The sequence below is a fragment of the Lepidochelys kempii genome, chromosome 24, assembly GCF_965140265.1.
Source record: "Lepidochelys kempii isolate rLepKem1 chromosome 24, rLepKem1.hap2, whole genome shotgun sequence".
NCBI lineage: Eukaryota > Metazoa > Chordata > Testudines > Cheloniidae > Lepidochelys > Lepidochelys kempii.
The window spans coordinates 12,764,166-12,787,429 of NC_133279.1; the positions used below are offsets into that span (position 1 = coordinate 12,764,166).

General features: G+C 60.3%; 3 protein-coding genes across 9 annotated transcripts; 1 reads left to right on the top strand and 2 right to left on the bottom strand.

Annotated features, from left to right (window-relative positions):
* The first annotated feature begins 132 nt into the window (after positions 1-132).
* LIN37 (lin-37 DREAM MuvB core complex component) lies at positions 133-7,471 on the top strand. 3 transcript variants are annotated; one of them, XM_073322818.1, is made up of 9 exons: positions 156-635; positions 3,783-3,858; positions 4,243-4,293; positions 4,683-4,712; positions 5,383-5,468; positions 5,713-5,879; positions 6,064-6,210; positions 6,839-6,912; positions 7,049-7,471. In XM_073322818.1, the coding sequence occupies exons 1-9, from the start codon at positions 611-613 to the stop codon at positions 7,128-7,130; spliced, it is 738 nt and encodes a 245-aa protein (XP_073178919.1). In that variant the 5' UTR covers positions 156-610; the 3' UTR covers positions 7,131-7,471. The 3 variants fall into 3 exon arrangements, with proteins under 3 accessions (XP_073178921.1, XP_073178922.1, XP_073178919.1); XM_073322820.1 differs by lacking the exon at positions 5,383-5,468 and having other exon boundaries at positions 133-635; XM_073322821.1 differs by lacking the exon at positions 6,064-6,210 and having other exon boundaries at positions 138-635.
* A 967-nt stretch (positions 7,472-8,438) lies between these two features.
* Positions 8,439-19,476, bottom strand: HSPB6 (heat shock protein family B (small) member 6). Of its 4 annotated transcripts, XM_073322829.1 has the most exons (4): positions 18,550-19,476; positions 18,181-18,263; positions 9,000-9,122; positions 8,439-8,921 (listed from the first exon to the last, which is right to left on the bottom strand). In XM_073322829.1, the coding sequence occupies exons 2-4, from the start codon at positions 18,193-18,195 to the stop codon at positions 8,724-8,726; spliced, it is 336 nt and encodes a 111-aa protein (XP_073178930.1). In that variant the 5' UTR covers positions 18,196-18,263; positions 18,550-19,476; the 3' UTR covers positions 8,439-8,723. The 4 variants fall into 4 exon arrangements, with proteins under 4 accessions (XP_073178930.1, XP_073178929.1, XP_073178931.1 ...); XM_073322828.1 differs by having other exon boundaries at positions 18,181-19,476; XM_073322830.1 differs by having other exon boundaries at positions 13,819-19,476.
* A 96-nt stretch (positions 19,477-19,572) lies between these two features.
* Positions 19,573-23,057, bottom strand: PSENEN (presenilin enhancer, gamma-secretase subunit). Of its 2 annotated transcripts, none has more exons than XM_073322831.1 (4): positions 22,973-23,057; positions 21,941-22,024; positions 20,317-20,421; positions 19,573-19,916 (listed from the first exon to the last, which is right to left on the bottom strand). In XM_073322831.1, exons 2-4 carry the CDS (start codon positions 21,999-22,001, stop codon positions 19,777-19,779), a joined length of 306 nt encoding a protein of 101 aa, XP_073178932.1. In that variant the 5' UTR covers positions 22,002-22,024; positions 22,973-23,057; the 3' UTR covers positions 19,573-19,776. The 2 variants fall into 2 exon arrangements, with proteins under 2 accessions (XP_073178932.1, XP_073178933.1); XM_073322832.1 differs by having other exon boundaries at positions 22,961-22,976.
* Positions 23,058-23,264: the final 207 nt, after the last annotated feature.

The window sequence follows — 23,264 nt, forward strand, 5'->3', positions numbered from 1 at the left end:
AGGCACTGAAAGACATTCCCACCCCACAGCTGCTATGTGCCCAGCAGCTGATCCATTCTAAGGAGGCCACAGAACTTACACCCCCTGGGGGAGGGTCATCATGGGGGCAGTTGGGGGTTACATGCCTGTCTCTGCATGGGCTCTACCCACCCTGGGCATGTTTTGATCCTCAAAATACTTTGGCGAGTGGAGGGTCCCAATTGCTTGCCATCAGGATCTTTGGGGTGCACACCCAGCATCCACGCCCATTCAAAGGGACAAGTTTTATGATGGTCCAGTCAGGGTTCAGGGTGCAATCCAGCCCAGTGAGGGGTTGTCTCCACTTGCCCGGTAGCCTGGAGTGCCTTCCAGTGCTTTGCTGCTGGGAGGCTCACAGCCAATCTACCAGCATGCAGGTCACCCCTTGAGTGTGTGCTAGACAGCCCTGGCCCAGCAGCCTGTCTGCAGCCCCACCAGCAAGCTGACCCCAACATGTTCCAATTCCCGAATTTCCCCCAGAGTATGCTCTGCCATGTCCAGCCCTCTCCTGGCCAGTTCAGAGAAATAATGCGGTTCCTTTCCTCCTCGAAAGACACCCACGCATCACAGCTTATTAATCTCACTGGGATGAATGCACCCGCCTTTCAAACACAGAGGTGAGTTGGCTTGTAAGAATAAGACCCGTTTATGAACAATAGGACACAATAATGACAGGTTTCAGAGTAGCAACCGTATTAGTCTGTACTCGCAAAAAGAAAAGGAGTACTTGTGGCACCTTAGAGACTAACACATTTATTTGAGCATAAGCTTTCGTGAGCTACAGCTCACTTCATCGGATGCATGCCGTGGGATTCAGCCACTGAATGCATCCGATGCGGTAAGTTTAGCTCGCAAAAGCTTATGCTCAAATAAATGTATTAGTCTCTAAGGTGCCACAAGTCCTCCTTTTCTTTTTGAGGACACGATAAGTGATGCCAAGTAAAAACAATCAAGTTAGAAAGGGGTACAGGGAAAACACAAGTGAAAACATACATCTAAAACAATCTATCAAGATACAGGTGGTGGTCAAGATGGTCTGTCTGCCTGCTTGCTCTTCCCAGCCTCAATCAGGACCTTCACAAAAGCACAACATGCTGGCTTCCCTTGTCCTTTTAGGTGCAAGATCTTTACCTAAGCAGATTTCTCACCTGTGTTCCGTTCTAGAGACTTCAACACCCCTGTGGTGGAAGAACCCATTTTTCTTAGCTTGCAGTAGCTCTGATCTCTTGTGTCTAGTGACAGGTGCCAAAGGTGGTTTCTGTCCTTGCCTTATACCTTCAGAGAACTTGTTCTAAGCAGCAGGTTGACCTCAGACTGTTTGCCGTTCCCATGGGCTTCCCATGCTCTATATGGTTTCTGTGTAAATGGGCCTGTCATCAGTTCTGATCACATCTTGCTTAATCTCTTGGGAGGCAGGGAGCTGACTGGCTGGGAGTGAGCTGTTTCTCCCTGTGTGTGGACACAGGCTGTAAAGTGTAACCTCACTAAGTGTCAGTATTTCTCCCCATAGCATTAATACAGACATCTCCCCAGATATTCATCACCAAGTGTCATTAGCTTTCAGAAAAGACCTCACTTGATATCCTCTGATAATACATAATATCGTATGCAACCCGTTGAGTCAATTGCTTATGATTGAGGTTCAGCCCCCCCACCCTGTCTTTATAGCCCAATCAACCTTTGCAATGTTTGCTTTGGACAGTAGAAGTCTGACCAATTTTCTCTGGGCATGTGGGTTCAGTGACATTGTAGTTGCAATCACAGATGTGGGCAAAAAGCCAGACAATGGTGTGTGGTTGAAAGCTTGTTGAGGGCTGAGAAGCCTGTTCTGGCTAGTCCAGACTTGAGCTGTGCACAGACACCTCACACGCTGGGTTAGGGGCTGCACTAATGCAATTGGGACAGTAATAACTCCCCCAATGCTTTATGAAGCGAGAATCTGACACCCGCTGAACAGAATTACTCTGTCATAGAAAGAGAATGCTCGGCCGGAGCGTGGGCAGTGCAACAGAAATTCTGGGGCCTAACAGATCACTCTGCATTAGCATGATGGCTCCAGTCCCAAACTACTCTGATGGAGCATGCCGCTCTAAGAATATGAGATGGAAATTATACACAGAAAGGGAACAGAGACCCTGGTCCAGGAAACAGGGCCTTTGGGTCGGCCAGTGGGTAACCCTCCTGCAACATTGTAAGAGGGGCAGGTGACCCGAAGCATGCCTGGATTCACACCCTTTGTACAAAATATGCCTTGGGAGGTGCTAGCGGAAAGCTCATGACTCACTGGGTATTAATATCATCGTGTAACATGGCTGCAGGCAACTGCTGCAAAGTTATGGATGTGAACTGAAATGATAATAGACAAGTTGGTTGCCAGCCAAGCAGGAACTACCCCACTGTAGCCAGAAGGGTGAGTTTTCCACTCCCGCAGTGCTCTGAAAGACCGTGAGAATGTCGTGTAAACAGGCCCACCACACTCACAAAGCGGGGAGGCGAATGGCGCACTACCACGTTGGAGGGGAGGGAGATAGCCAATCACATGTCTCATGTTCATTCGGTTACACCGGCAGAGGCAGGACTAAATGATTTCCATCTTTGCAGACAACTCCAACTGGGTGGTGGGGGACAGACCTCACGGTGCCACCTCACAGCTAGAAATAGGCTTTTGTCTTTGACATTTTTGAGAGGCCAGGAGACCCCAAGTGATCTGGCCGACCCCTAAGATGAGAGAGGATCTATCCCCCTTTGACTTTGGGGGATCAATCTGGCCCCTGGGGTTCGGTCAGCTGGCTTGGCGGAGATGTGGGGAGGTTTTACCTTCCACCATGTCTGCCTTGTTAAGTTTCAGTCACTGGACCGCGTTTTCTTTCCCTTTCTCTTGTAACCGTTCCTGCCACTTAAGCTCATTGCAAAGCTTTTTGAAATTACATGAACATGGTTTATGTTGAATCTCGACCCATCCCAGGCTGTGTCTGAATTCAGCTGTTGGGGAACTTCAGTTCACGTAACAAACTGTGAGCTATTGACTCTGTAAAGAAGCTACAGACCCAAACTTCCCTCTGATTGTCCCAGGACAGGGCTGGACATCTCAGAAAACATGGTTTGGGGAGATTCCGGGCTGGCTGGAGTGTGGACTCACTTGACCCATTGATAACCAAGGCTGGGTATCACAGGCCGACTCCTGGAGCGAAAGCGTTGGATGAGGGCTGGCCATAGAGCGCATGCTCAGTCCTGACTGGGAGTGTCCCAGGCAGACAGCTGCAGTAATAAGGTGTTGTGAGACCCGTGTGGGTAAGGGGAGACACAACTCTTTCCCTGTCTGGATTGCACCCCACAACATGACCGGTTCTATTTTGCCTCCCCCTGTGTTCAGGTTTCTTCAGTTCCTGTCCCAAAGCAGTTTTTGGACCTCCTGTGTTCTGTCCTGGCTCAGGGAGGAGAGTGGGGTTTAGTGATTATGGCAAGGGGGGGCTTGGAGTCAGGACTCCTGGGTTCTATTCTAACCCTGCAAGAGCCCCAAGAGACAAGGTGCTAACCCCTTCGCTCTGGCCAGTTGTAGCTTGTGTTTAGCTCTTCCTCAGCTGCCCCGCCCTGGAGATGGCTGCATTCCAGTGCCAGACAGGCCATCCCTGTGGGTGGAGCCCTTTGGGATGTGCAGAGCTGGGCGGGGCTGTGGAGAGGCTGGCTGTGAGGGGAAGGCGCAAGTTCCTCTCCCACTATCACGCTCAGGGCTCCAGGTGTCTGAGTTACACTTCCCACTGCAGATCTGGAGATGGCCAACGCCCGGAGCCGCCTTGATGCTGTGCTGCAGTGTCTGCTGGAGAAAAGTGATGTGGACCGGTAGGTGGAGATACATACGGACCGGTGGGGGGATGAGAGCATAGGCTGGGAGTTGGGCTTGGAACAGAGCTGGGGGAATATGGGGCCTTTCACTTCTAGGGGGCACCAGTTCTAATCCACCCCCAGGGCAGGGGTCAAGCGGGCTGTTTGGGGCAGCAGGAAAAGAGACACAGGTCCTTTCCCTTTTAGGGGGCACCCCTGGGCATGGGACTGGCTGGCTCGGGTGTGGGGAATGGCAATGGGGCCTTTTCCCTCTGGGGAGTGATGGGTCCCTCCAGCCCCACGGCAGTGGGTCAGCTGGCTCGGGGGCTGGGCCCCCTGGGTTGCATGCCATGGGGGATGGGATCGGGCTGGCTCTGATTCGGACTGACATGCTCCTTGCAGGGAGCAGATGGACGAGGATGCCGGGAAGACGTCCAGTGACCCGCTCAGCAAGTAAGGAGCCTCTGACCAGGAGCTGTTGGGGGGGCTGTGTGGGGGGAGCCTTTCTCCTGTGGCCCCTTGGGAAGCCAGGTCAGAGCTGGGAGGGCCCATAACATTCCAGTACTGAGCTGTGGGATGGCAGGATTGTCCCTTTCACTCAGAGCCCCGCGTTACTCCAGCCGGGTTCAGCTCCCAGCCCTTGGTTCTTCCCCCACCCCCATGCTGACCTCCTCCAATCACCACCCGTGCTCCTCAGACCCCCCTCCTTCTCCTGCGTCAGGGGTGTGGGCAGGATTGGAGCAGGGGGCACCATGTCTAGCAGCGGGGGCCTGCTGCCCCTGGGAAGGGTTGGGGGGCCTTGCACCTCGGGCCTCACCTCCCCTCTCCTCTTGTCTTTGCAGGGACTCCTCCCCCTCTGCGACTGGGAAGAGGTGGGTACTTCCAGTGGCATTGTGCCTCGCTGTGCACCATAGGGCTGTCAGGCCCAGACTCCACCCTGACGGGAGATGGACGAGTAGACAGGGGAGGCCCTGGGGTCTAGTGGGTTAGAGCAGGGCGGCTGGGAACCAGAGATGCCTGGGTTCTCCCTCAGCCGTGGGTGAGTAGTGGGATCTGGTGGGTTGGGAGGGAGGGGGAGTCAGGACTCCTGGGTTCTCTCCCTCTTTAGCCATTTGACCTGATGCAAGTCCCTTTGCAGTCAGCACCTCAGTTCTGTCTGTGAAGTAGAGGTGACACCCCCAGCTCTTGGAAGGGCATTATGAAGCTGAAGTTTTGTTATTAAAGGGCTTAGAGATTCTCCAGCAATAGTCACTGTGTGGCTGTTTCCCAGCTGCCCCACCCCAGAGCTGGCTGCATCTCCGTGCTGGGCGAGCCTTCCTGTGCAAGGAGCCCTTGTGGGGAGGGGGTGGCAGGACGGTGCTAGGATGGGGATATCTGTGTGGGGAAGGGCTGGCTCCTCTCCCAGGATCATGCCTGAGGCTCCATGTGTCTGGGCCCCCATTCAGCCCTATGGCGGGGAGTCCCTTCTATGGCCTGGCCTCAGTCCCTGGAGGTGTTGGGGCTTGGCAGTCCACCATTGATCTGTCCCCACCCCCACGGCAGGCCCTCAGCACGGTTCTCCCATCACCGGCGCAAGAAGAGGAAGGAGACAGATGATGGATTGACTGAGGGTGGCCAGCAGAGACAGAGTAAGTGGGGGTGGGGCACAGGGCCTTCCCCTCTAGGTGGTGCTGGCTCCTATCTGGCCCAGGGCAGGGGACTGACTGGTTCGGGGTTGGGGGGGGGGGGGGGCTGGAACATGGCTGGGTTGGGGGGCAGGGGGAATGGGGCATGGGGCCTTCCCCCCCCCCCAGGGGGTGCTGGCTCACATCCCAAGCGGCGGGCTGGTTAGTGGGGGTTCCCGTCTGATGGTTTTTCTGCTTTCACCCCCAGACACCTACATCATCAAGCTGTTTGACCGGAGTGTGGACCTGGCGCAGTTTGCGGAGAGCACCCCGCTGTACCCCATCTGCCGGGCCTGGATGAGGAACAGCCCCGCTGTGCGCGAGAGGGAGCGCTCGCCCAGCCCCCCGCTGCCCACCCTGCCTGAGGATGAGGAGGTGGGGGGTATGTGGAGGGAGGGGCTGTATGGGGTCCTATCCCCCCATGGTGCAGGGATGGGGATGGGGCTGTCGGGTGTCCCCTCCCCCTGCTCTGTGTTCCCAGGGGGCTGAGGGGCAGGGATTGGGGAGGGGCTGTGCGGGGTCTCCCCACCCCTTGCTGTGACCTGCTCTGTGTTCCCAGGGGGCTGAGGGGCTGAACGGGAAGAGCCAGGATGTGTACAAGCTGCCCCCGCCGTGTGCTGGCCTGGAGAGTGCTGGTGGGGAGTCTGTGAGCACCAGAATACCCTCCCCGCTGCCACCTGAGGATGGGGGGCTGCCCCCTGACATGGTGAGGGTGGGGCCCCGGGCTGCTGTGTCCACCTGCTGCCCCACCCAGGGCCTCATGCCCGCTGAGCTCTGGCCTCTTCCCTCCTCCACCTGCAGGGGGTGCTGCAGCTCCCCTCAGTCTGTCCCCCATCCACTGCTCTGCTCTCACAGCCTGGACTGCTGCCCCGCCATTTTCCATGGGTCCCATGGGGTCCCCGATACTTTGTCCCAGCCTTGCAGGCTGCCTGCCCCCTATCTCCCACCTGGTTCCCTGCTCTTTTCCTACCCACTTCCCCTGGGGTCCACCCCCCAACTACCCATCTCCCCCCACACAGAATCACAGACTCTCAGGGTTGGAAGGGACCTCAGGAGATCATCTAGTCCAACCCCGGGCTCAAAGCAGGACCAATCCCCACTTATTGCCCCAGATCAACTTAACAGCCCCCTCAAGGATTGAGCTCACAACCCTGGGTTTAGCAGGCCAATGCTCAAACCACTGAGCTATCCCACCCCCCCACTATGCTCCTACCATGACACTGCCCCTCCCTTCCAGGGGATCCACCCCCTGTAGGCTCCTGCTCTCTCAGGTTCCCCCCCAACCTGATGTGTGTTCGTTCTCTCTCTCTCTTCTCTCCCGCCCCCCCATGTAGACCCCTGACCCACGGCCCTCGATGTCATCTCTCATCTATAAGAACATGGAGCGCTGGAAGAAGATCCGCCAGCGGTGGGTGTGCCAGAGTGGTGGGGGATGGAGGGAGGGTGTTCATACTCCGCCTGGGGGAAGGGCTGGGGGCACTTCAGCCTCGGGGAGGGGGGTTCTTGTCCCCCTGCCCCATCTCTGATCTCTGCTGCCCCCGCAGGTGGAAGGAGGCATCGCACCGGAACCAGCTGCGCTATGCTGAGAGCATGAAGATCCTCAAGGAGATGTACGAGCGGCAGTGAGGGGCCCTGCCCAGGCCCTTTCTCTTGGGGGTGGGGCTGTACTGAGGCCCAGACACTGGGAATGGGGCCACTTGGGCGCCCCGCCTCTGGGGAGGCCACTCGTAGTAGAAAGCAGCTGAAAACCCTGGGCTTGGTGTGGGGGAGAGTGGTCTAGGTTGGGGGTGCCACTCATGCCCCCCTTCTGTCCCCTGGCTGGGCTCTGTGTGGGGTGGGGCTGCCCCTCAGTGGAGGCAGCGGCTAGTGCATGTATGGGGGCCTAGTCTCCCAGGTTGGGCCTAGTCTCCTCTCCTGCCCCCCCCCCAAGTTCCAATACAGCCAATAAACTGAGTCCCTGCCACCTGGTTCACCTGTGTCATGGGGAGATGACACCCTGGAGTGGCCCAGGGAGAAGCCCCCTTTGGGGAGAATTCACAGCTGGAGGCAATGCAGCAGGGGCGGGGAGATAGGGGTGGCTGGGAAGTGGGGTCCTGCCTCACCCCTGTGGGTAAAGGGGGCTCTGGTGAGGCCAGACCTCTGTAAACCCCACCTGAGCTGTTCCACAAGGGGTTAATCAGCCTTGAGCTGCCCCCCTCCCCTCAGGAACAGAGGGGTGTGTCGCAGTGATGTCATGCTGCTGCACTGGGGCAGAGCAGGGAGTTTGCACTGGCCACACTTTGGTGGCCGGGCTGGCCCGTGTCTGGGTGTCGCGGCAGGGCCCCAGGGGCTCTAGTGAGGGGGTGCAGTGTGTGGGACCTGGGGGGAGCATGAGGTGAGAGAGCAGGGTGGGATGTTACTGTAACCCATGCCCTGGAGTATGGGTACATGTGTCCCTCCTGCAGCTCCCCTCACCCCACATACGCAGCCATAGGTCCCAACAGCTGGCCCAGGGCCCCCTTGGCTGTCTCTCTCAGCCCTATGCAACAGGTGCTTCCTTACACAGCACCAGACACCTGTTATGCTCTGACACACAACTCCAAACAGCTGCCTGCCATGCCCAGCCCTGGGCACCAGGGGCTTCCGCCTGCCACGCCCAGCCCTGGGCACCAGGGGCTTCCGCCCGCCACGCCCAGCCCTGGGCACCAGGGGCATTCTGCCCTATAACCTCAAACAGGTGCACCCCAACACATCCTCTCTGCTTCGTACCACCTGCCCCCACCGCTAAACAACCCTGTTTATCCTCCCCTTCCCTGACAAGCACAGACCAGCCACTGCACACAACTCCCACCATGCACTGTAACTTACCCCCACCTCCTCCCAGGCAGCACCCCTGGATGAAATCCCCCCCCCCCGCAGCAGTGACCCCCAAAAACAACCACAGGGAGGCACCAGTCCAGCAGGCGGGTGGAGTTTATTGGCCGAGCTCCTGGCTTCATACAGCACCAGCCATAGATAAGAAAAAATCCTGCAAAGCAGCTGGTCGGGGGAGGGGAGAAGGGGAAGGAGCAACTCCCAGCTCTCTGCTCCCCCAGGCCTGGAAAGGGGGACCCCCTGAAATTCTGCTGTCCCAAGGCACTGGGGGAGGGTGATGCCCACCAGGCAGGGGGTGTCCCTAGTGGTGAGAGGGGGACCCCCTGGCTCTGGTGGGAGGGGTGTAGAGGCGGATCCTTGCCCCCGCTATTTCCCAGTGATGGCAGGGCTCTGCTGGCAGGTGATGGGGACGGTGCGCTCCTGGGCCTTGCCTTCTGGTTTGGTGGGCGCCGTGATGGAGAGGATGCCGTCGGGCGAGAGGGCTGAGGTGACAGTGGCGGGGTCCACACCCCGGGGCAGCCCGTAGCGCCGGTGGAACTCACGGGAGATGTAGCCGTGCTCGTCCTGGGGGCAAGAGAGAAGGTGTCAGTGGGGGGGGGAGGAGGGCTGAGGGGGGCACTCTGGGCTGGGGGGGGGCCGTACCGGACGCTCCTCATGCTTGGCGTGCACCTCCACGTAGTCACCCACCACCTTCACACTCAGCTCCTCAGGCGAGAAATGCTTCACATCCAGCAGCACTGAGAACCGGTCCTTGTCCAGTGTCATCTGTGGGGGCAGACCAGCGGGTGAGGGCACTGCTGGGGGGAAGCTCACTGGTGCTGGGCACTGTCACAGGGAAGGTTGCAGGGCTGGGGGCCAGGCACTGCCAGCGAGAAGCTTTTGGGGCTGGGCACTGCCAGAGGGAAGCTTGCAGCACCTGGGGCTGGGCACCACTGGAGGGAAGCTCACAGCTCCAGGGCTGGGCACTGACGGAGAAACTCACAGCACCAGGTTCCAGGGCTGGACACTGCGGGGTAGGGGAAGAGCTTGCAGGGGCTGGGCACTGTCAGGGGGAAGCTTGCAGCACCGGTCCTGGGCACTGTCAGGGAGAAGCTCACAGACTTGGGGAGCTGGGGGAAACTTACAGTGCCAGGGGCCAGGTCTGGGCACTGTGGGGGGGGAAGCTTACAGGGCTAGGCACTGCCGGGGGAGGGGGACTCGCAGTGCTGGAGTCCCACCCCTGTGAGTGCTGCCCCTGCCGGGCCCTGCAGATGCTGGTGCGGTGAGGGACGCAGAGCCTGGGGGAGGGTGGAATAACGGGGTCCAAAGTTGGGGGGAGCTAGCTGCTCCCCCCCCCATTCCCCCGTCCCCATGGCTGGCAGCCCAACCAGCTGGCAGCAGGCGCCGCACAGCACAGGAATGTTACCATAATAGGGCAGCCTCTGCTTCCGTGCCACCCCCCGTTACCCCTCTCCTGCTCACCGGTGCCCCAAGGGGTGGGAGGCACTCACACCCCAATATGGCTGTGTACAGCATTAGTCCCCGCAGCCCCCCACTCCCAGCACAGCCCTGGGGAAGCTCGTGCCACTGGGGTGAGACTCTCTGGTATTTGGGGTATGGGCCTGGCAGAGCAGAATTCAGGGGTGCAGAGAGGATGTGGGCCATGCATGGATCTGGGGGTACAGTGAGCACAGGCAACACCTGGATTTAAGGGTGCAGAGAGAGGGGGCAGCAGGGAATGGGGATGCAGGGAGGTACAGAAGGGGTGTGGATTATGGAGTTAGGGGAGCAGAGAGAGTGGTGGACATTAATAGATGGATGGGTGGGGGGACCCACGTGGCTCTGGGGGGCCAGCAGTGGGTGGGGCCTGGGTGTGACTACAGGAAGGGTGGAGACCATGCACAGATCCAGGGGGTGAAGCAAGGGGGGGGAGCAGGGATGTGGGGAGCAGTGAGGGTGATGCAGAGATTTTTGGGACAGTCAGGGGGTGCAGAGATTGGGGATACAGGGATTGGGCACAATGAGGGTGATGCTGGGATTTGGGGGGCAGTGAAGGGACAGGAGTTTTTGGGTGCAGTGAGGGTGGGGCAAGGAGTGGGGGAAGGGATTGGTGCAGTGAGGGGGTGCAGGGATTTGAGGCAGTGGGGGTGCAGGGATTTGGGGTGCAGCGAGGGATGCAGGGATTGGGGGAGCAGTGATTTGGGGCAGTGAGGGGGTGCGGGGACTGGGAGCAGGGAGGGGGAGCAGGGGTTGGGGGCAATGAGGGGCACCCACCCCTGACCCACCTCGGAGAGGCCTGTGTCGGGCAGGACCACGCCAGGGGGGCGGGCGCAGAGGGGGCCGTGGCCGGCGGCGGGGCAGAGGGCTGCCAGGTCGCTCTCCAGCAGCCCCTCGCCGAAGCGCTGGTCGAAGAGGCGGTTGGCAAGGAAGGGGCCAAAGCCAGGGCCCAGAGGCCGGCGCAGCCAAGGATGCTGGATGGCGACGTCCATGGCAGCTGGGTCGGGGCGTCCGTCTGCACCCGCCCTCCGTCGGGGCCTTATATCCCACGGGCGTGGAAGGCGCTAGAAGCCTGGGTGAGGAGGGATGGCCGGGCACCGGGCCAAGGGGAGGGCCGGGCTGCCTGCCAGGCCTGCAGGGCCAGGCGAGACCAGCACAGACGGACGGACCGACCTACACTGATGTGGACAGACGGATAGGGTGGGCAACCCCCCCGTCCCCAGCCGACTGACACCAGAGACAGACCGAGTCTGGGGCAGGTCGCAGGCCTGGATCCCGGGGGGAGGAGGAGTTCCACGGGGGGGGGGGGGGGGAGAAGCTGTGAGGACAGACAGACAGTTCAGCCCCTCCAGCTGGGGGATGGATAGACACCACACACACACACACACAAACCGTGCACGTGTGTGTGTGTCCCTCTGTCCCTGCTGGAGGGGCTGAGCCCTACTCTGTGCACCCCCACCCACATGTCAGCCCCTCTGAGAGGCCAGCTGCCAGACACTACACAGACTGTGCCCCCCGACCCCCACCCCACCAGGACTCGGCTCCCCTCCTCCCAGCCCTGCGAGCACTCACCCCACACGTTTGTGGGCCACTGCCCGGGGAGGGCGCTGCATGCGGTGTGTGCTGGGGAGGGGCAGGGGAATGGGGACGGACGGACAGACAGTGGGATGGGGTGCGTATCTGGCACATGCGCCCTGCCCCAAACCCAGGCACATGGGCGCACTGGTTTCCCATCCTGTCCGATCCCATTCGGGGAGCTGCGCCCAAGACATGGAGCCAGGCTGGGCCAGCTGGGCACAGAACAAAGGAGCATTGCCCAGAAGATTGCCCTACCCCGCGGGGTCCTGCCTGGCTGGATGCTGCCATGGGGAAGCTTGTAGAGCTGGGCACTGCCACAGGGAAGCTCACAGCGCTGAGGTCCTGTCAGGCCGAACACTGTTGCAGGGAAGCTCACAGTGGCAGGGTACTCAGCTGGGCACTGCTGTGGGGAAGCTCAGAGCAGCAGTGTCCCTAGCTGGGTTGGATAAGCAAAAATATTGTGTGTAGTGCTTGGAGCGGGGGAGGTGCAGGGGGCTGGGAGCCAGGATCCTGGGTCCTCTCCCCAGTTCTGAGAGGGCAGTGGGGGCTGGGGGTTAAAGCAGGGGGTCTCTTTAAGTCTCTCTGTCCCAGGGATTTGGTGCCCAAAGCCTGAGGCCAAATGTGCTCATGTTACTATATCAGGGATTAGCCCATGTGTCAAGCATCCGCCAAGGGACTGTGGCTAAAGTGCACGCCTGCCGCACATAGGGAGGGGGGTGGGGGGCCTGGCTGGCTCAGGGGGATGGGGATTGGGGCCTTTCCCCTCTAGGGGCACCAGTTCAATCTAGCCCAGGGCAGGGGACTGGCTGGCTAAGGGGGACAGGGAATAGGGCCTGTCTAAGGAGTGCAAGCTCTGGTCCCTGCCCAGCTGGTGGTCTCTGTGTAATGAGTGTTGTGGGTCTGAGCCCGGCCTGAATACTGTGGTTTGACTGTATTGGACTTCAGAGACACGAACACTCACCTGGTGACACACACAACATTCTCCGCAGCACAAACCCCCACCCCCTGGAGGGAACAGCCCAGCAAAGGCAGCCACTAAACAACATGCAGGGGCACACCACGACAAATCCTGCACACTGCCCGATGCCCCCGGCAGGGCGCCTGCCGAAGAAATGAACCCAGCTACAGAGCCACAGCCAGACATGGATGCCACCTGGCTCGCAGCCCAGACACGGCTAGAGACACACCAAACACCAACCCAGCCACAGCCTGAGCCCCACAACAACCGCAAACAGCCACAAACACATGCATAGCCGCAAACACAGCCAGACACACAACTATCCCCCCAGCCAGACTCACACAGCTGCAAGCACGAGACAGAACTGCCACAGCCCACAGACACAGCCAGACACCCACACCCAGAAACACAAAGCCACAAATACACACAGCCACAAACACAAGACACAGAACAGCCACAGCCCACGCCCCACAACAGATGCAGACACATCCAGACACACACAGCAGCAAACGCAGTGAGATACAGAACAGCCACAGCCTGAGCCCTGAAACAGCTGCAAACCCAGACAGCCAGATACATGCACAGCCAAGCCGCAGGCAAGGAGTCACAGCAGAATTGAAAACACCAGCTGCAGTGATCCCCCAGCCCAGCCTCTGGAGCCCCCCAGGCCTGGGTGGATTTCCCTCCCCCTGGCCCCCTGCAGCCAGCCCCCCATAGCAGCGCAATAACCACCAAAAAGCTCCATCCTGCTGCCTTGCCCCCTGGTCATGGGCACAGGAGGCGTCAGCGGCTGACACACAAAGGCCGTTCAGTGACAGGCTGATCCTGTGAGCAGGGAGAGAGTGCAGGCTGGGCACAGGAGACGAGAGCTGGGGAGAGAACCCAGGCATCCTGACTGGACTCCCAGCTCCTGCTGCTCTAACCCACCAGACCCCACTCCCCTCCCAGAGTCAGGGAGAGAACCCAGGTGTCCTGGCTCCCACCCCTCATTGTTCTAACTGCCCAGACTTCCCTCCCCTAGCCAGGGGGAGAACCCAGGCGTCCTGGCTCCGCCTTTCTAGCATTACATTCTGGCAAGGAAAGGGTGTTTATCTCCCTAATGCAAAACAGCTGAACTAACTCAGCTCAAACCTGGACCATAAAAATTGACCCAGGGGCTGGGAAGTTTCACTTAAAATATCAGTGTTGCAATGTCTGTCTCATGGGGTTTAACCCCCTCAGAGCAGGGGCCTGGTGCTCAGACACCGACATCTGTGGGGGGAGAGGGGGACAGCTGCACATAATGCCACCTGGGGACGGCGACGTAGCCACCTCTGGGCCAGGGCAGCTGGGGAACAGCTGCATAGCAACACTGCTCAGGGACAGCTCGATGGGTGTGGAGATGTAGCCACCCCTGGGCTGGAGCAGTTGGGGAACAGCCGCACATAACACCGCATGGGGATGGCTCACCTGGTGCTGACACGCTGCCCGCTGTAGGCAGAGCAGCCGGGACTCAGCCGTGCGGGCTGCGTAGGGCAGAGAACTCTGGCCCGGGGAGCAGTGAGACTGCTTTCAGTGAGGAGCAGGATGTTACACCCTGTTCCCACTTTGATGTGCCAGGGCTGGGCTGATTGTCTCACCTGTTCTGAACGCAGGAGCCAGTGGGGCCCTGTAATTAGTGCTGGCCTGACGCCCAGGACCTGTCTGAGCAGCTGGGCCTGGGGAGCAGGCTGGGTCCTGGTGCCTCTTGCCCCAGAAACACCCCACCCGTCGCGTCCCCTTAGGGCCAGGGCTCGTCCTCTAGACTAGGTGCCTCTGGGTGCTAGCCCCAGCTCTGGGAAGGGAGTGGGGTCCAATGGTTAGATTTGGGGGGGCTATGAGCCAGGATTCCTGGGTTCTATCCCTGGGGCAGGTGCTAGTGGTTAGAGCAGGGGGTCCTGTTGCCAGGCTGTACTTGAGCTCTCCAGGGCTGGGGGGGCCTCAGCCTGGGCCTGTTCAGCCCTGTGACTGGGAGCTGGGTGAGGCCCCTGGAAGGGGCTTTGGGGACGTCAGCAGGTAAACTGGGGCCCGTGACTCAGTGCTGGCTGCAGGCCATGTCAGCCTGGCTGCTGCCTGGCAGTGGCCGTGGAATGTGCTCGCTGCAGATTGGGGTGGCCCGCAGCAGACAGGGCACAGCGGGGAGTGACTAAGCTCACGCCCACTCCCTGGAGTGGGAGGGTCTTTCCTGGGCTGGTGGCGGTGAAGGGGGACTATCCCAAGCCCTCCCCGCGGCTGGCTGGTTCCAGGCAGGGGGCTGAGGCTGAGCCAAGGCTGGGCTCCCAGCTGGGCAGCGATATAATTAGCACCCAAAATAGACGAGTGGAAATTGACAACTGCCACCAGATCCATGCATGTGCAGGGGCACGTGTGCATGCATCAGCCAGAGGGTGTGTGGGCCTGTGTGTGTGCACCACCAGGGGGTTGGTATGTTTGCGTGGAGATGTGTGTGCGTATTGGGGGGGTATATTGTGTGCGGAGGGGGGGGAGATACCATCGGGAAGCGTGTGTGGGGGTGTGTTGGCATGGACATGTGTGTGTATTGTCGTGTGTGTGGGGAGAAGGTGCCATTGGGGAATGGGTGGGTGGGTTAATGGCATGGACACGTGTGCGTATTGTTGTGTGTAGCGTGTGCGCGGGGAGAAGGTGCCATCAGGGAGCGTGTGAGCAGATTGTTGCCAAGGACACCTGTGCATTGTGGGGGGAGAGTTTTTACAAAAAACTTTTTCACTAGGAGGGTGGTGAAGCACTGGAATGCGTTACCTAGGGAGGTGGGGGAATCTCCTTCCTTTGAGGTTTTTAAGGCCCGGTTTGACAAAGCCCTGGCTGGGATGATTTAGTTGGGGTTGGTCCTGCTTTGATCAGGGGGTTGGAGTAGATGACTTCCTAAGGTCCCTTCCAACCCTGATATTCTATGAGAGGTCTCTGTGTGCCCAGCCGAACAAGCCCCATGAGACGGTCTCTCTGCGCCTGGGCTCAGCCCCTCGCTGTACCCGAGTTCAGTGTGAACCCCCGGGTCCAGAACAGGCGGGTAACAGAGCAGAGCTGGGCTCTGAGCCGCCCCTTGGCCAGCAGCACTAACCCGGCTCTACCGCTGCTGGAAATGCCAAGCCTAATGCGCGCAGGCAGCATGCTGGCTGTTGGCACAGCACCAGGGGCTGGCTGTGGGCTTTGTGTGCCTGTTCCCTCCGACTGACAAGCCACCGTCAATCCTACCAGGGGCCCTATGCCATGCCCTTGCTTTTTCACGATGTCAAATCCCCTGTCTGCCCCTCCCGTGGGCAAGGTCACCCAGGGCTGATCCTGCTCCCGGTTGCCCAATTTCCCCCTCCCACCATCAGCAGGTTTCACCTGCCCATGCTGGGTCAAGCTCATTAATGAAGAGATTAAATAAATGAGACTCCAGCCAGAGCCCTGGGGCACAACACCCCGCCCTGCTCGGAGCCAGGGCAACACCCCTGGTTGCCAACCTGCCACGCTTCCCTAGGGCAACTCGGCCTCTTTCACCCAGCGGCTGGTGCGAGACCCTTGCCCCCTAGAGCTACTAGCTCCGGCGAGCGGGGTGGGGGCAGTGCTGCGCTCCCTAACCCAGAGCAGCTGCTTCCCTGGGGCAGAGCCAGCCCTGGCCAAATCCATCAGAGACAAGAGCAATGTTGCGTTTTGCAGCATTTGCAGCAGTGGGCACGGTCCCAGCTGTGCACAATTACAGCGCTCAGTGTCATCTTTGCAAGGTGTATCCGGGGGCACTGTGAGCATGGCAGGAAATTGCGAGGGGTGGGGGGGGAGATCAGACAACAGCATGCAGGGTCAGCCAATAGTCAACAACAGGCACTGTTGAGATTGGAAAGGCTAAAGCTGGTTAAAGCGTTAAACACAAACTGGTCTCATCCCGTCTAAAGAGACACGTAAGGAGCCTTCAGCGGCAGCACTGGTCCCAGGCTGCGGTCTGCTGGCGCTGCCTCTCCGTGTGCTGATGGGCAAGGGAGATCTCACCGGGTTGGCTCGTGTGCATCCCGCACAAATGACATGTACTGATAAAACCCAGCTCCTTGCAAGCCCAGACACAGAGTCCTTCTCCCTCCAGCCCAATGGCTCTATAACCAACATGGAGCAGCAGGGACATGGGCCAGAATATTAGGAGTTCCCCATGGAGGGGAAAGACAGAGGCCAATCCCGGCTCCAAATCAGGCCAAGCGGTCAAACCCCCAGCCCCTCTTTGTGGGCTCAGGCCCAGCCCAGCCAGCCAGGTTACACCTAGTTTGTGAATCCCAGAGCTCCTTTCCTGGCAGCTCTGCAGCATCAAGACTCAAGAGGGAATGTGAAGATCTTGGGGGCCCCTGCCTGCAGGACTTGGGTGCCATGGATCCATCCAGGGGGGTTTTGCTGAGGAAATCTGCTGGCTGCCACAGCCAGGAAATCCTGGGCCCTACGGTTAGAAGGATTCCGTCACCGGCCTGACTGGGAATCAGAGAGATGCAGGGCTGGGAGGGACCTTGGAGGGCAGCTAGTCCAGCCCCCTGCGCTGAGGTGGGACCAAGTAACCCTAGAGCAGCCCTGATAGGGGTTTGTCTAGCCTGGGCTTAGAAATCTCCAGTGGCGGGGATCCCACAACCTCCCTTGGACGCAGAGTCCAGAGCTGAACTCCCCTGGGAGCTAGCAAGTGGTTACTAATATCTATCCTTCCTCTCCCTGGCTGCAGGTTAAGCCCAGTGCTGCTTCTCCTGCCTCCGGCCACAGAGAACAACTATCCCCAGCCTCTCTGTGGCAGCCCTGCATGCGGCTGAACTGTTCTCAGGTCCCCGCTCAGTTGTCTTGTCTCAAGACTAAACATGCCCAGGCTTTTAACCTTTTCTCCCAGGTCAGGTTTTCTAACCCTTAGATCAGTTTTGCTGCTGCTGTCTGGACTCACCGCAACGTGTCCCCATCTTTCCCAAAGTGCCACACCCAGACCTGGACCTAGAACTCCTGCCAAGGCCTCACCAGGGCCAAGCAGTGTGGGCCAGCGACCTCCTGTGTCTCACATCCGACATACCCATTAACACAGCCCAGAACGAGCTTGGCCTGCTTTGCAGCTGCATCCCCCTGCTGCCCCCTTACATTAGTGATATGCTCCCCCCAGCAGCCTGTTCCACAGTATGTCCCGCTCATCAGTTACTGCCTGGTTTGGAGGTGTGATTTCTCCTTCCTAAGTGAAGTACTTTGCACTTTATTCGCCAAGCCGGAGGGGGCGGGGGGGGGACTGGAGCTTCCCATAATGACACCATACACAGATGTATTTCTCTCTAATATTAGGGATCTCAATCCACATAAATATCTGACCATAGGGGGAAGGTGTGTGTGTCTATAGCAGACCCCTGACACTACCCCGCTAGACTCTCTCTCTTGTGATCCTTCCCCAATGTGATCTCTGACTCACATCGCTTCTGTTTTATCCACGCTGCCACTTCTGATTCCTCTACAGTCTCCCTATTACTGCTGTACAACTAGGCTTGGCAGGATTAGATTATTATCGGTAAACGGGGGTGTCACTGCAGACACACTGACAAAAAATATTTCCATCCACGATAATCAGTTTACAGGCAGACTATCCCTGAATAGTGAAAACAGGGACAAATTGGAAATTTAAATTGATGAACATAGAGAATGGTGAAACCCCTAAGCTCATGCAACCGGAAAAATGTAAATCAAAAATCTGAATTAAAAAAAGCTTAAAAGAAACTGATCTTATCCATCAAAATCATAAAACAAAAATAAACTCCTATCAAGTGCGGGTACAATGCTACCCCCAACGCTTACCTTTACTTCCATCATTTCTGAACACCCTGTACCCTTCAACTCCTGTTCTGTCACGAGGGCTGGGCCCTGGGGTTCTGCTGGTCCTAAGCAAGCCGGAAGAATCAGATTCTGATTTTTGATCATTTTGGCAGATAATATTAGGGTTTAGTTTTAAGCATTTTTAAAGATTTTTAGCAACTTAAATTTTCACAGTGGCACAAAATTATGGGGTTTAAGCCTCCCCACCCATTTCTATTGATTTAAATAGTCACAGTTGTGAGAAATTGGGGGGGGATGTCACACAATGGGAGGATCAGACTATTGTTTAATGACAGCGCCAGCTTTAACCCCGTTCCAACACCCCGGGGAACATCCCCAGCCAAAACACACCCGTATGTCACCTGAGCTCCACTTGAGCCACTTGCATTTTCATTATGCTGCCGAGCTGTAGCAGGCAATTCTCAAGGATGGAGACACTTGGGCGCCAGCCATAGTGAAATCCACGTTTACCTCAGATAATCAAACCCCTGCCAGTCTATATCCAGCGTCACGGCCTGCCCCAGTTCCCTTCTGGCAGCTCTCCCAGTTCCCAGGCTTCAGCATGGCAGTAATGTGCCAACATCTCAGTTGTTTCTCCCTGCCCGCCCATTCCTGACCACATCCTATCCTCACTCTCTCTCCCTGCCCCCCCGCTCCATGCCCAGGGCTCCAAGCTGCCATAAATAATCATTTTCCTCCTATTGAAGCCAGGCGTGGAGATGACAGGAGCATCTGCCCCCTCCTCTCCTAGCTTACAGCCCTGCCTTTCATAAGAGGCTTGATGGCGGAGGGATCCTTCATTATCACGAGCAAGCCGAGGGTTCTTTCCTGCCCCCTGCAGTTATGATTGTACAGAGTGTGCTCAGCTGCCTTTGGAATGTCACTGTACGACTACTCCCCAGAGGTGGCTGTATCTCAGGGCTGGCTGAGCCGTCCCTATGTGGCTGTTCCCCAGCTGCCCTGCAGATGTGGCTGCATCTCAGCACTAAGGGAGTCGTTCCCGTGTGGCGTTATGTATGGTTGTTCCACAGCTAAACTTCCCCAGGTGTGACTGTGTCCCAGCACTCGCTGCCCCCACCCCTGGTCCATTCCACCACATAGCTGTGCAGCAGTAGCTCTGGTTCTCGCCCAGGCGTAGTTACATGGCACCTCTCTGCTCTCCACCCCCGCAGGGAATGTGCACGTCCCCCCAGGAAAGGCAGGAGCCAAGACTATCGCGTTGGGGGTGCCCCCTTTCCTCACATGCTGCTCTCCCCACCACTTCAGGTGGCTTGAATCACTGAAGTGTCCTTCCTTGTCCCCGCTGCCTCTCTGGGCCCCTACACACCTCTCCCCCAGGAACTCACTCCACACACAGCTGCAGAGCCAGCGGGACAGGGTGAAACGGGCCTCAGCTTTATTGATTCTCCTGGAGTGGGGGGCACAGCCCAGGTGGGATCACGGGGCAGAACTGGGTACACGGAGGACCAGCACCCCCAGCCAGGAACGGCAGCTCTAGCAGGAGGGGCAGCGACTTGACCCCCGCTGGTCCCAGCTGGAGGGCGCCCCCTGGATGCCCTCTGAGCACGCCGGGTGCCATCAGGGGATGCCCAGTGGGATGGTGAAGGACAGGTAGTCGCCCAGCTCGCCCCACCGGGCCCGGTGTGTCTGGAAGATGGTGACCCATGTGGTCAGCACGATCACCCAGAACAGCAGCCCCACAGCTGAGCGCTGGACATCTGAAAGAGACGGAGGGCTGAGTGCGGTGCCCGCCACATGTAGGTCCTGCCCTGATGGCCGCTCCCTCCTGCCCCAATAGCCCCCCAGGGCCCTGTCCCCTAGCTCAGGTCCCAATACCCTCTCCCAGTCAACTGGGCACTATCTTCCATACCCGCTAGCTGCACCCCCAATGCCCTCCTCTTGTCCCCATGGTCTACACTCAATACGCCCTCCTGCCCTCCCAGGAACCACCTGTCATGCCCCTGGTGCCTGCCCCCAAGCTCAGCTCTCACTACCCTTTCCTTGCCCCCGATACCCTTGGCACTGCTCCCATCACAGAGCCGTACCCACCCCAGCCCACTGTAGCTCTGTGCCCAGCCCCAGCCCCCCCCACCTCTCAGCAGGCTCTGCCCCACTCACAACTCTTGATCTGCGGCTGCTCGGTGTAGGCGGGTGCCAGGAAGGCCTCGCGGCAGAACCACAGCACGTTGACCAGCCAGAGAAAGGGCAGAAGGGCAAAGCCGCCTGGGGAGAGGGCAGCAGAGAGGGGTCAGGCCCAGGGGAAGTTGACCCCCACCCCATCCTGCTCTGGAAGGCTGCCAGTCAGAGCACTGCCACTAGGAGCTCACAGCACTCCAGGCACCAGCATAGGGGTCACATGGCAGGCAGCCCCAAGGCTGGCGGAAAAACATGGCCCACTGGGTGGCTGCCATCTACACCCGCTGCTCCTCTACCCCCTGCCCCCCTAACCCTGCTCCCCAACCTACAATCCCCACTCCAGCACTCGGGCACTTGCCACATCCCCCCTCCTCCCCACCCTGCCTGCCCTCCTCTCCCCCCCACCCCAGTATCTGCGCAACCACCACGCTCCCTCTCCACCTACCCTGCCTGCCCTCCTCTCCCCCCCACCCCAGTACCTGCGTAACCACCACGCCCCCTCTCCTCCCACCCTGCCTGCCCTCCTCTCCCCCACATCCCAGTCCCTGCGTAACCACCACACCCCCTTTCCTCCCACCCTGCCTGCCCTCCTCTCCCCCCCACCCCAGTACCTGCGCAACCACCACGCCCCCTCTCCGCCCACCCTGCCTGCCCTCCTCTCCCCCCCACCCCAGTACCTGCGTAACCACCACGCCCCCTCTCCTCCCCACCCTGCCTGCCCTCCTCTCCCCCCCACCCCAGTACCTGCATAACCACCACGCCCCCTCTCCTCCCACCCTGCCTGCCCTCCTCTCCCCCACATCCCAGTCCCTGCGTAACCACCACGCCCCCTCTCCTCCCACTCTGCCTGCCCTCCTCTCCCCCCCATCCCAGTACCTGCGTAACCACCACGCCCCGTCTCCTCCCCACCCTGCCTGCCCTCCTCTCCCCCCCACCCCAGTACCTGCGCACCCACCACGCCCCCTCTCCGCCCACCCTGCCTGGCCTCCTCTCCCCCCCACCCCAGTCCCTGCGCAACCACCACGCTCCCTTTCCGCCCACCCTGCCCTCCTCTCCCCCCCATCCCAGTACCTGCGCACCCACCACGCCCCCTTTCCGCCCACCCTGCCCTCCTCTCCCCCACATCCCAGTACCTGCGCAACCACCACGCCCCCCTCTGCCCAGCCTGCCTGCCCTCCTCTCCCCCCACCCCAGTACCTGCGCAACCACCACGCCCCCTCTCCTCCCACTCTGCCTGCCCTCCTCTCCCCCACATCCAGTCCCTGCGTAACCACCACGCCCCCTTTCCTCCCACCCTGCCTGCCCTCCTCTCCCTCCCACCCCAGTACCTGCGCACCCACCACGCCCCCTCTCCTCCCACCGTGCCTGCCCAGTGCCCCCTCCTCTACCCCCTATCCCAGTACCTGGGCACCCACAATGCCCTATCTCCTCCCCACCCTCCCTGCCTGGTGTCCCCTCTCCTCCTCCTCCTCCTTCCCCCCACAACTCCCCAACCCAGTACCCCATCTGCCCCCCCAACTACAGGGGCCCCCACGCACCATCTCCCCCTGCAGGCTGGCGTCGTGGGCGCTGCCCACCGCCCCATGCCGGGGCCCCCCCGACTCACCCAGGTAGTATTTCCGGCACAGGTTGAGTTTCTCCTCGTTAGGGACCCGCTCCAGGTTCATGCCAGCTCCGGCCCCACGGGCAGCTGGGGGGAGGAACAATGGGGTCAGCCTAGGGGTCCACACACCCCTCGCCCCACTGAGGAGCCCAAAGCACCCCCCTCCCGTGCAGCCCCCACTTCTGGGGACCGGGAGCCTAGCGCGCCCCCGTGTGAAGCCCCCCCCACCGCACTGGGGACGGGAGCCCAGGGAGCCCCCCCGCACTGGGGACCGGGAGCCCAGGGAGCCCCCCCCCCCCGCACTGGGGACCGGGAGCCTAGCGCGCCCCCGTGTGAAGCCCCCCCCACCGCACTGGGGACGGGAGCCCAGGGAGCCCCCCCGCACTGGGGACGGGAGCCCAGGGAGCCCCCCCGCACTGGGGACCGGGAGCCCAGGGAGCCCCCCCCCCGCACTGGGGACCGGGAGCCTAGCGCGCCCCCGTGTGAAGCCCCCCCCCCCGCACTGGGGACCGGGAGCCCAGGGAGCCCGCCCCCCCGCACTGGGGACCGGGAGCCCAGGGAGCCCCCCCCCCCCGCACTGGGGACCGGGAGCCTAGCGCGCCCCCGTGTGAAGCCCCCCCCACCGCACTGGGGACGGGAGCCCAGGGAGCCCCCCCGCACTGGGGACCGGGAGCCCAGGGAGCCCCCCCGCACTGGGGACCGGGAGCCTAGCGCGCCCCCGTGTGAAGCCCCCCCCCCCGCACTGGGGACGGGAGCCCAGGGAGCCCCCCCCCCCCGCACTGGGGACCGGGAGCCTAGCGCGCCCCCGTGTGAAGCCCCCCCGCACTGGGGACGGGAGCCTAGCGCGCCCCCGTGTGAAGCCCCCCCGCACTGGGGACGGGAGCCTAGCGCGCCCCCGTGTGAAGCCCCCCCCGCACTGGGGACGGGAGCCCAGGGAGCCCCCCCCGCATTGGGGACCGGGAGCCTAGCGCGCCCCCGCGTGAAGCCCCCCGCACTGGGGACAAGAGGCCTGCCTGCCCCCACCGAAGCACTTACTCGATCACCTGAGCCCGGCCTAGCGCATGCGCCTGCCTTGCTGCATGCCGGGCGTTGTAGTCCCGAGATCGGTTCCGGCCCGCGGTGCATGTTGGGGGCCGTAGTCCTCCTTCACGATACAATAGGGCGAGCCGCCATCCTGCCGCGGTGCATTCTGGGAGCTGTAGTCTCGTTCTCTGGCGGGACTGGGCAGGGCGCGCTCCCCGCTGTCCCTCTGGTCTCGTCGGTCCCCACGAGCGCGAGGCTCAGGATGGCGCCAGGCGGGGATCCCGGCCAGAACTGGTTTTCGCTA

Bases quoted from the DNA above. Each gene is read 5' to 3' on its own strand.
- LIN37 (XM_073322818.1), top strand. From the start codon at position 611: ATGCACCCGCCTTTCAAACACAGAG. The intron at 4,294-4,682 runs GTAAGGAGCCTC...TTGTCTTTGCAG, and splicing joins TCCAGTGACCCGCTCAGCAA to GGACTCCTCCCCCTCTGCGA. The intron at 4,713-5,382 runs GTGGGTACTTCC...CCCCCACGGCAG, and splicing joins CCCTCTGCGACTGGGAAGAG to GCCCTCAGCACGGTTCTCCC.
- HSPB6 (XM_073322827.1), bottom strand. From the start codon at position 10,825: ATGGACGTCGCCATCCAGCATCCTTGGCTGCGCCGGCCTCTGGGCCCT. The intron at 9,123-10,621 runs GTGGGTCAGGGG...CTGCCCCCACAG, and splicing joins CCGACACAGGCCTCTCCGAG to ATGACACTGGACAAGGACCG. The intron at 8,922-8,999 runs GTACGGCCCCCC...TCTTGCCCCCAG, and splicing joins CCAAGCATGAGGAGCGTCCG to GACGAGCACGGCTACATCTC.
- PSENEN (XM_073322831.1), bottom strand. From the start codon at position 22,001: ATGAACCTGGAGCGGGTCCCTAACGAGGAGAAACTCAACCTGTGCCGG. The intron at 20,422-21,940 runs GTGAGTCGGGGG...CCCTCTCCCCAG, and splicing joins GTGCCGGAAATACTACCTGG to GCGGCTTTGCCCTTCTGCCC. The intron at 19,917-20,316 runs GTGAGTGGGGCA...CGTCTCTTTCAG, and splicing joins GCAGCCGCAGATCAAGAGTT to ATGTCCAGCGCTCAGCTGTG.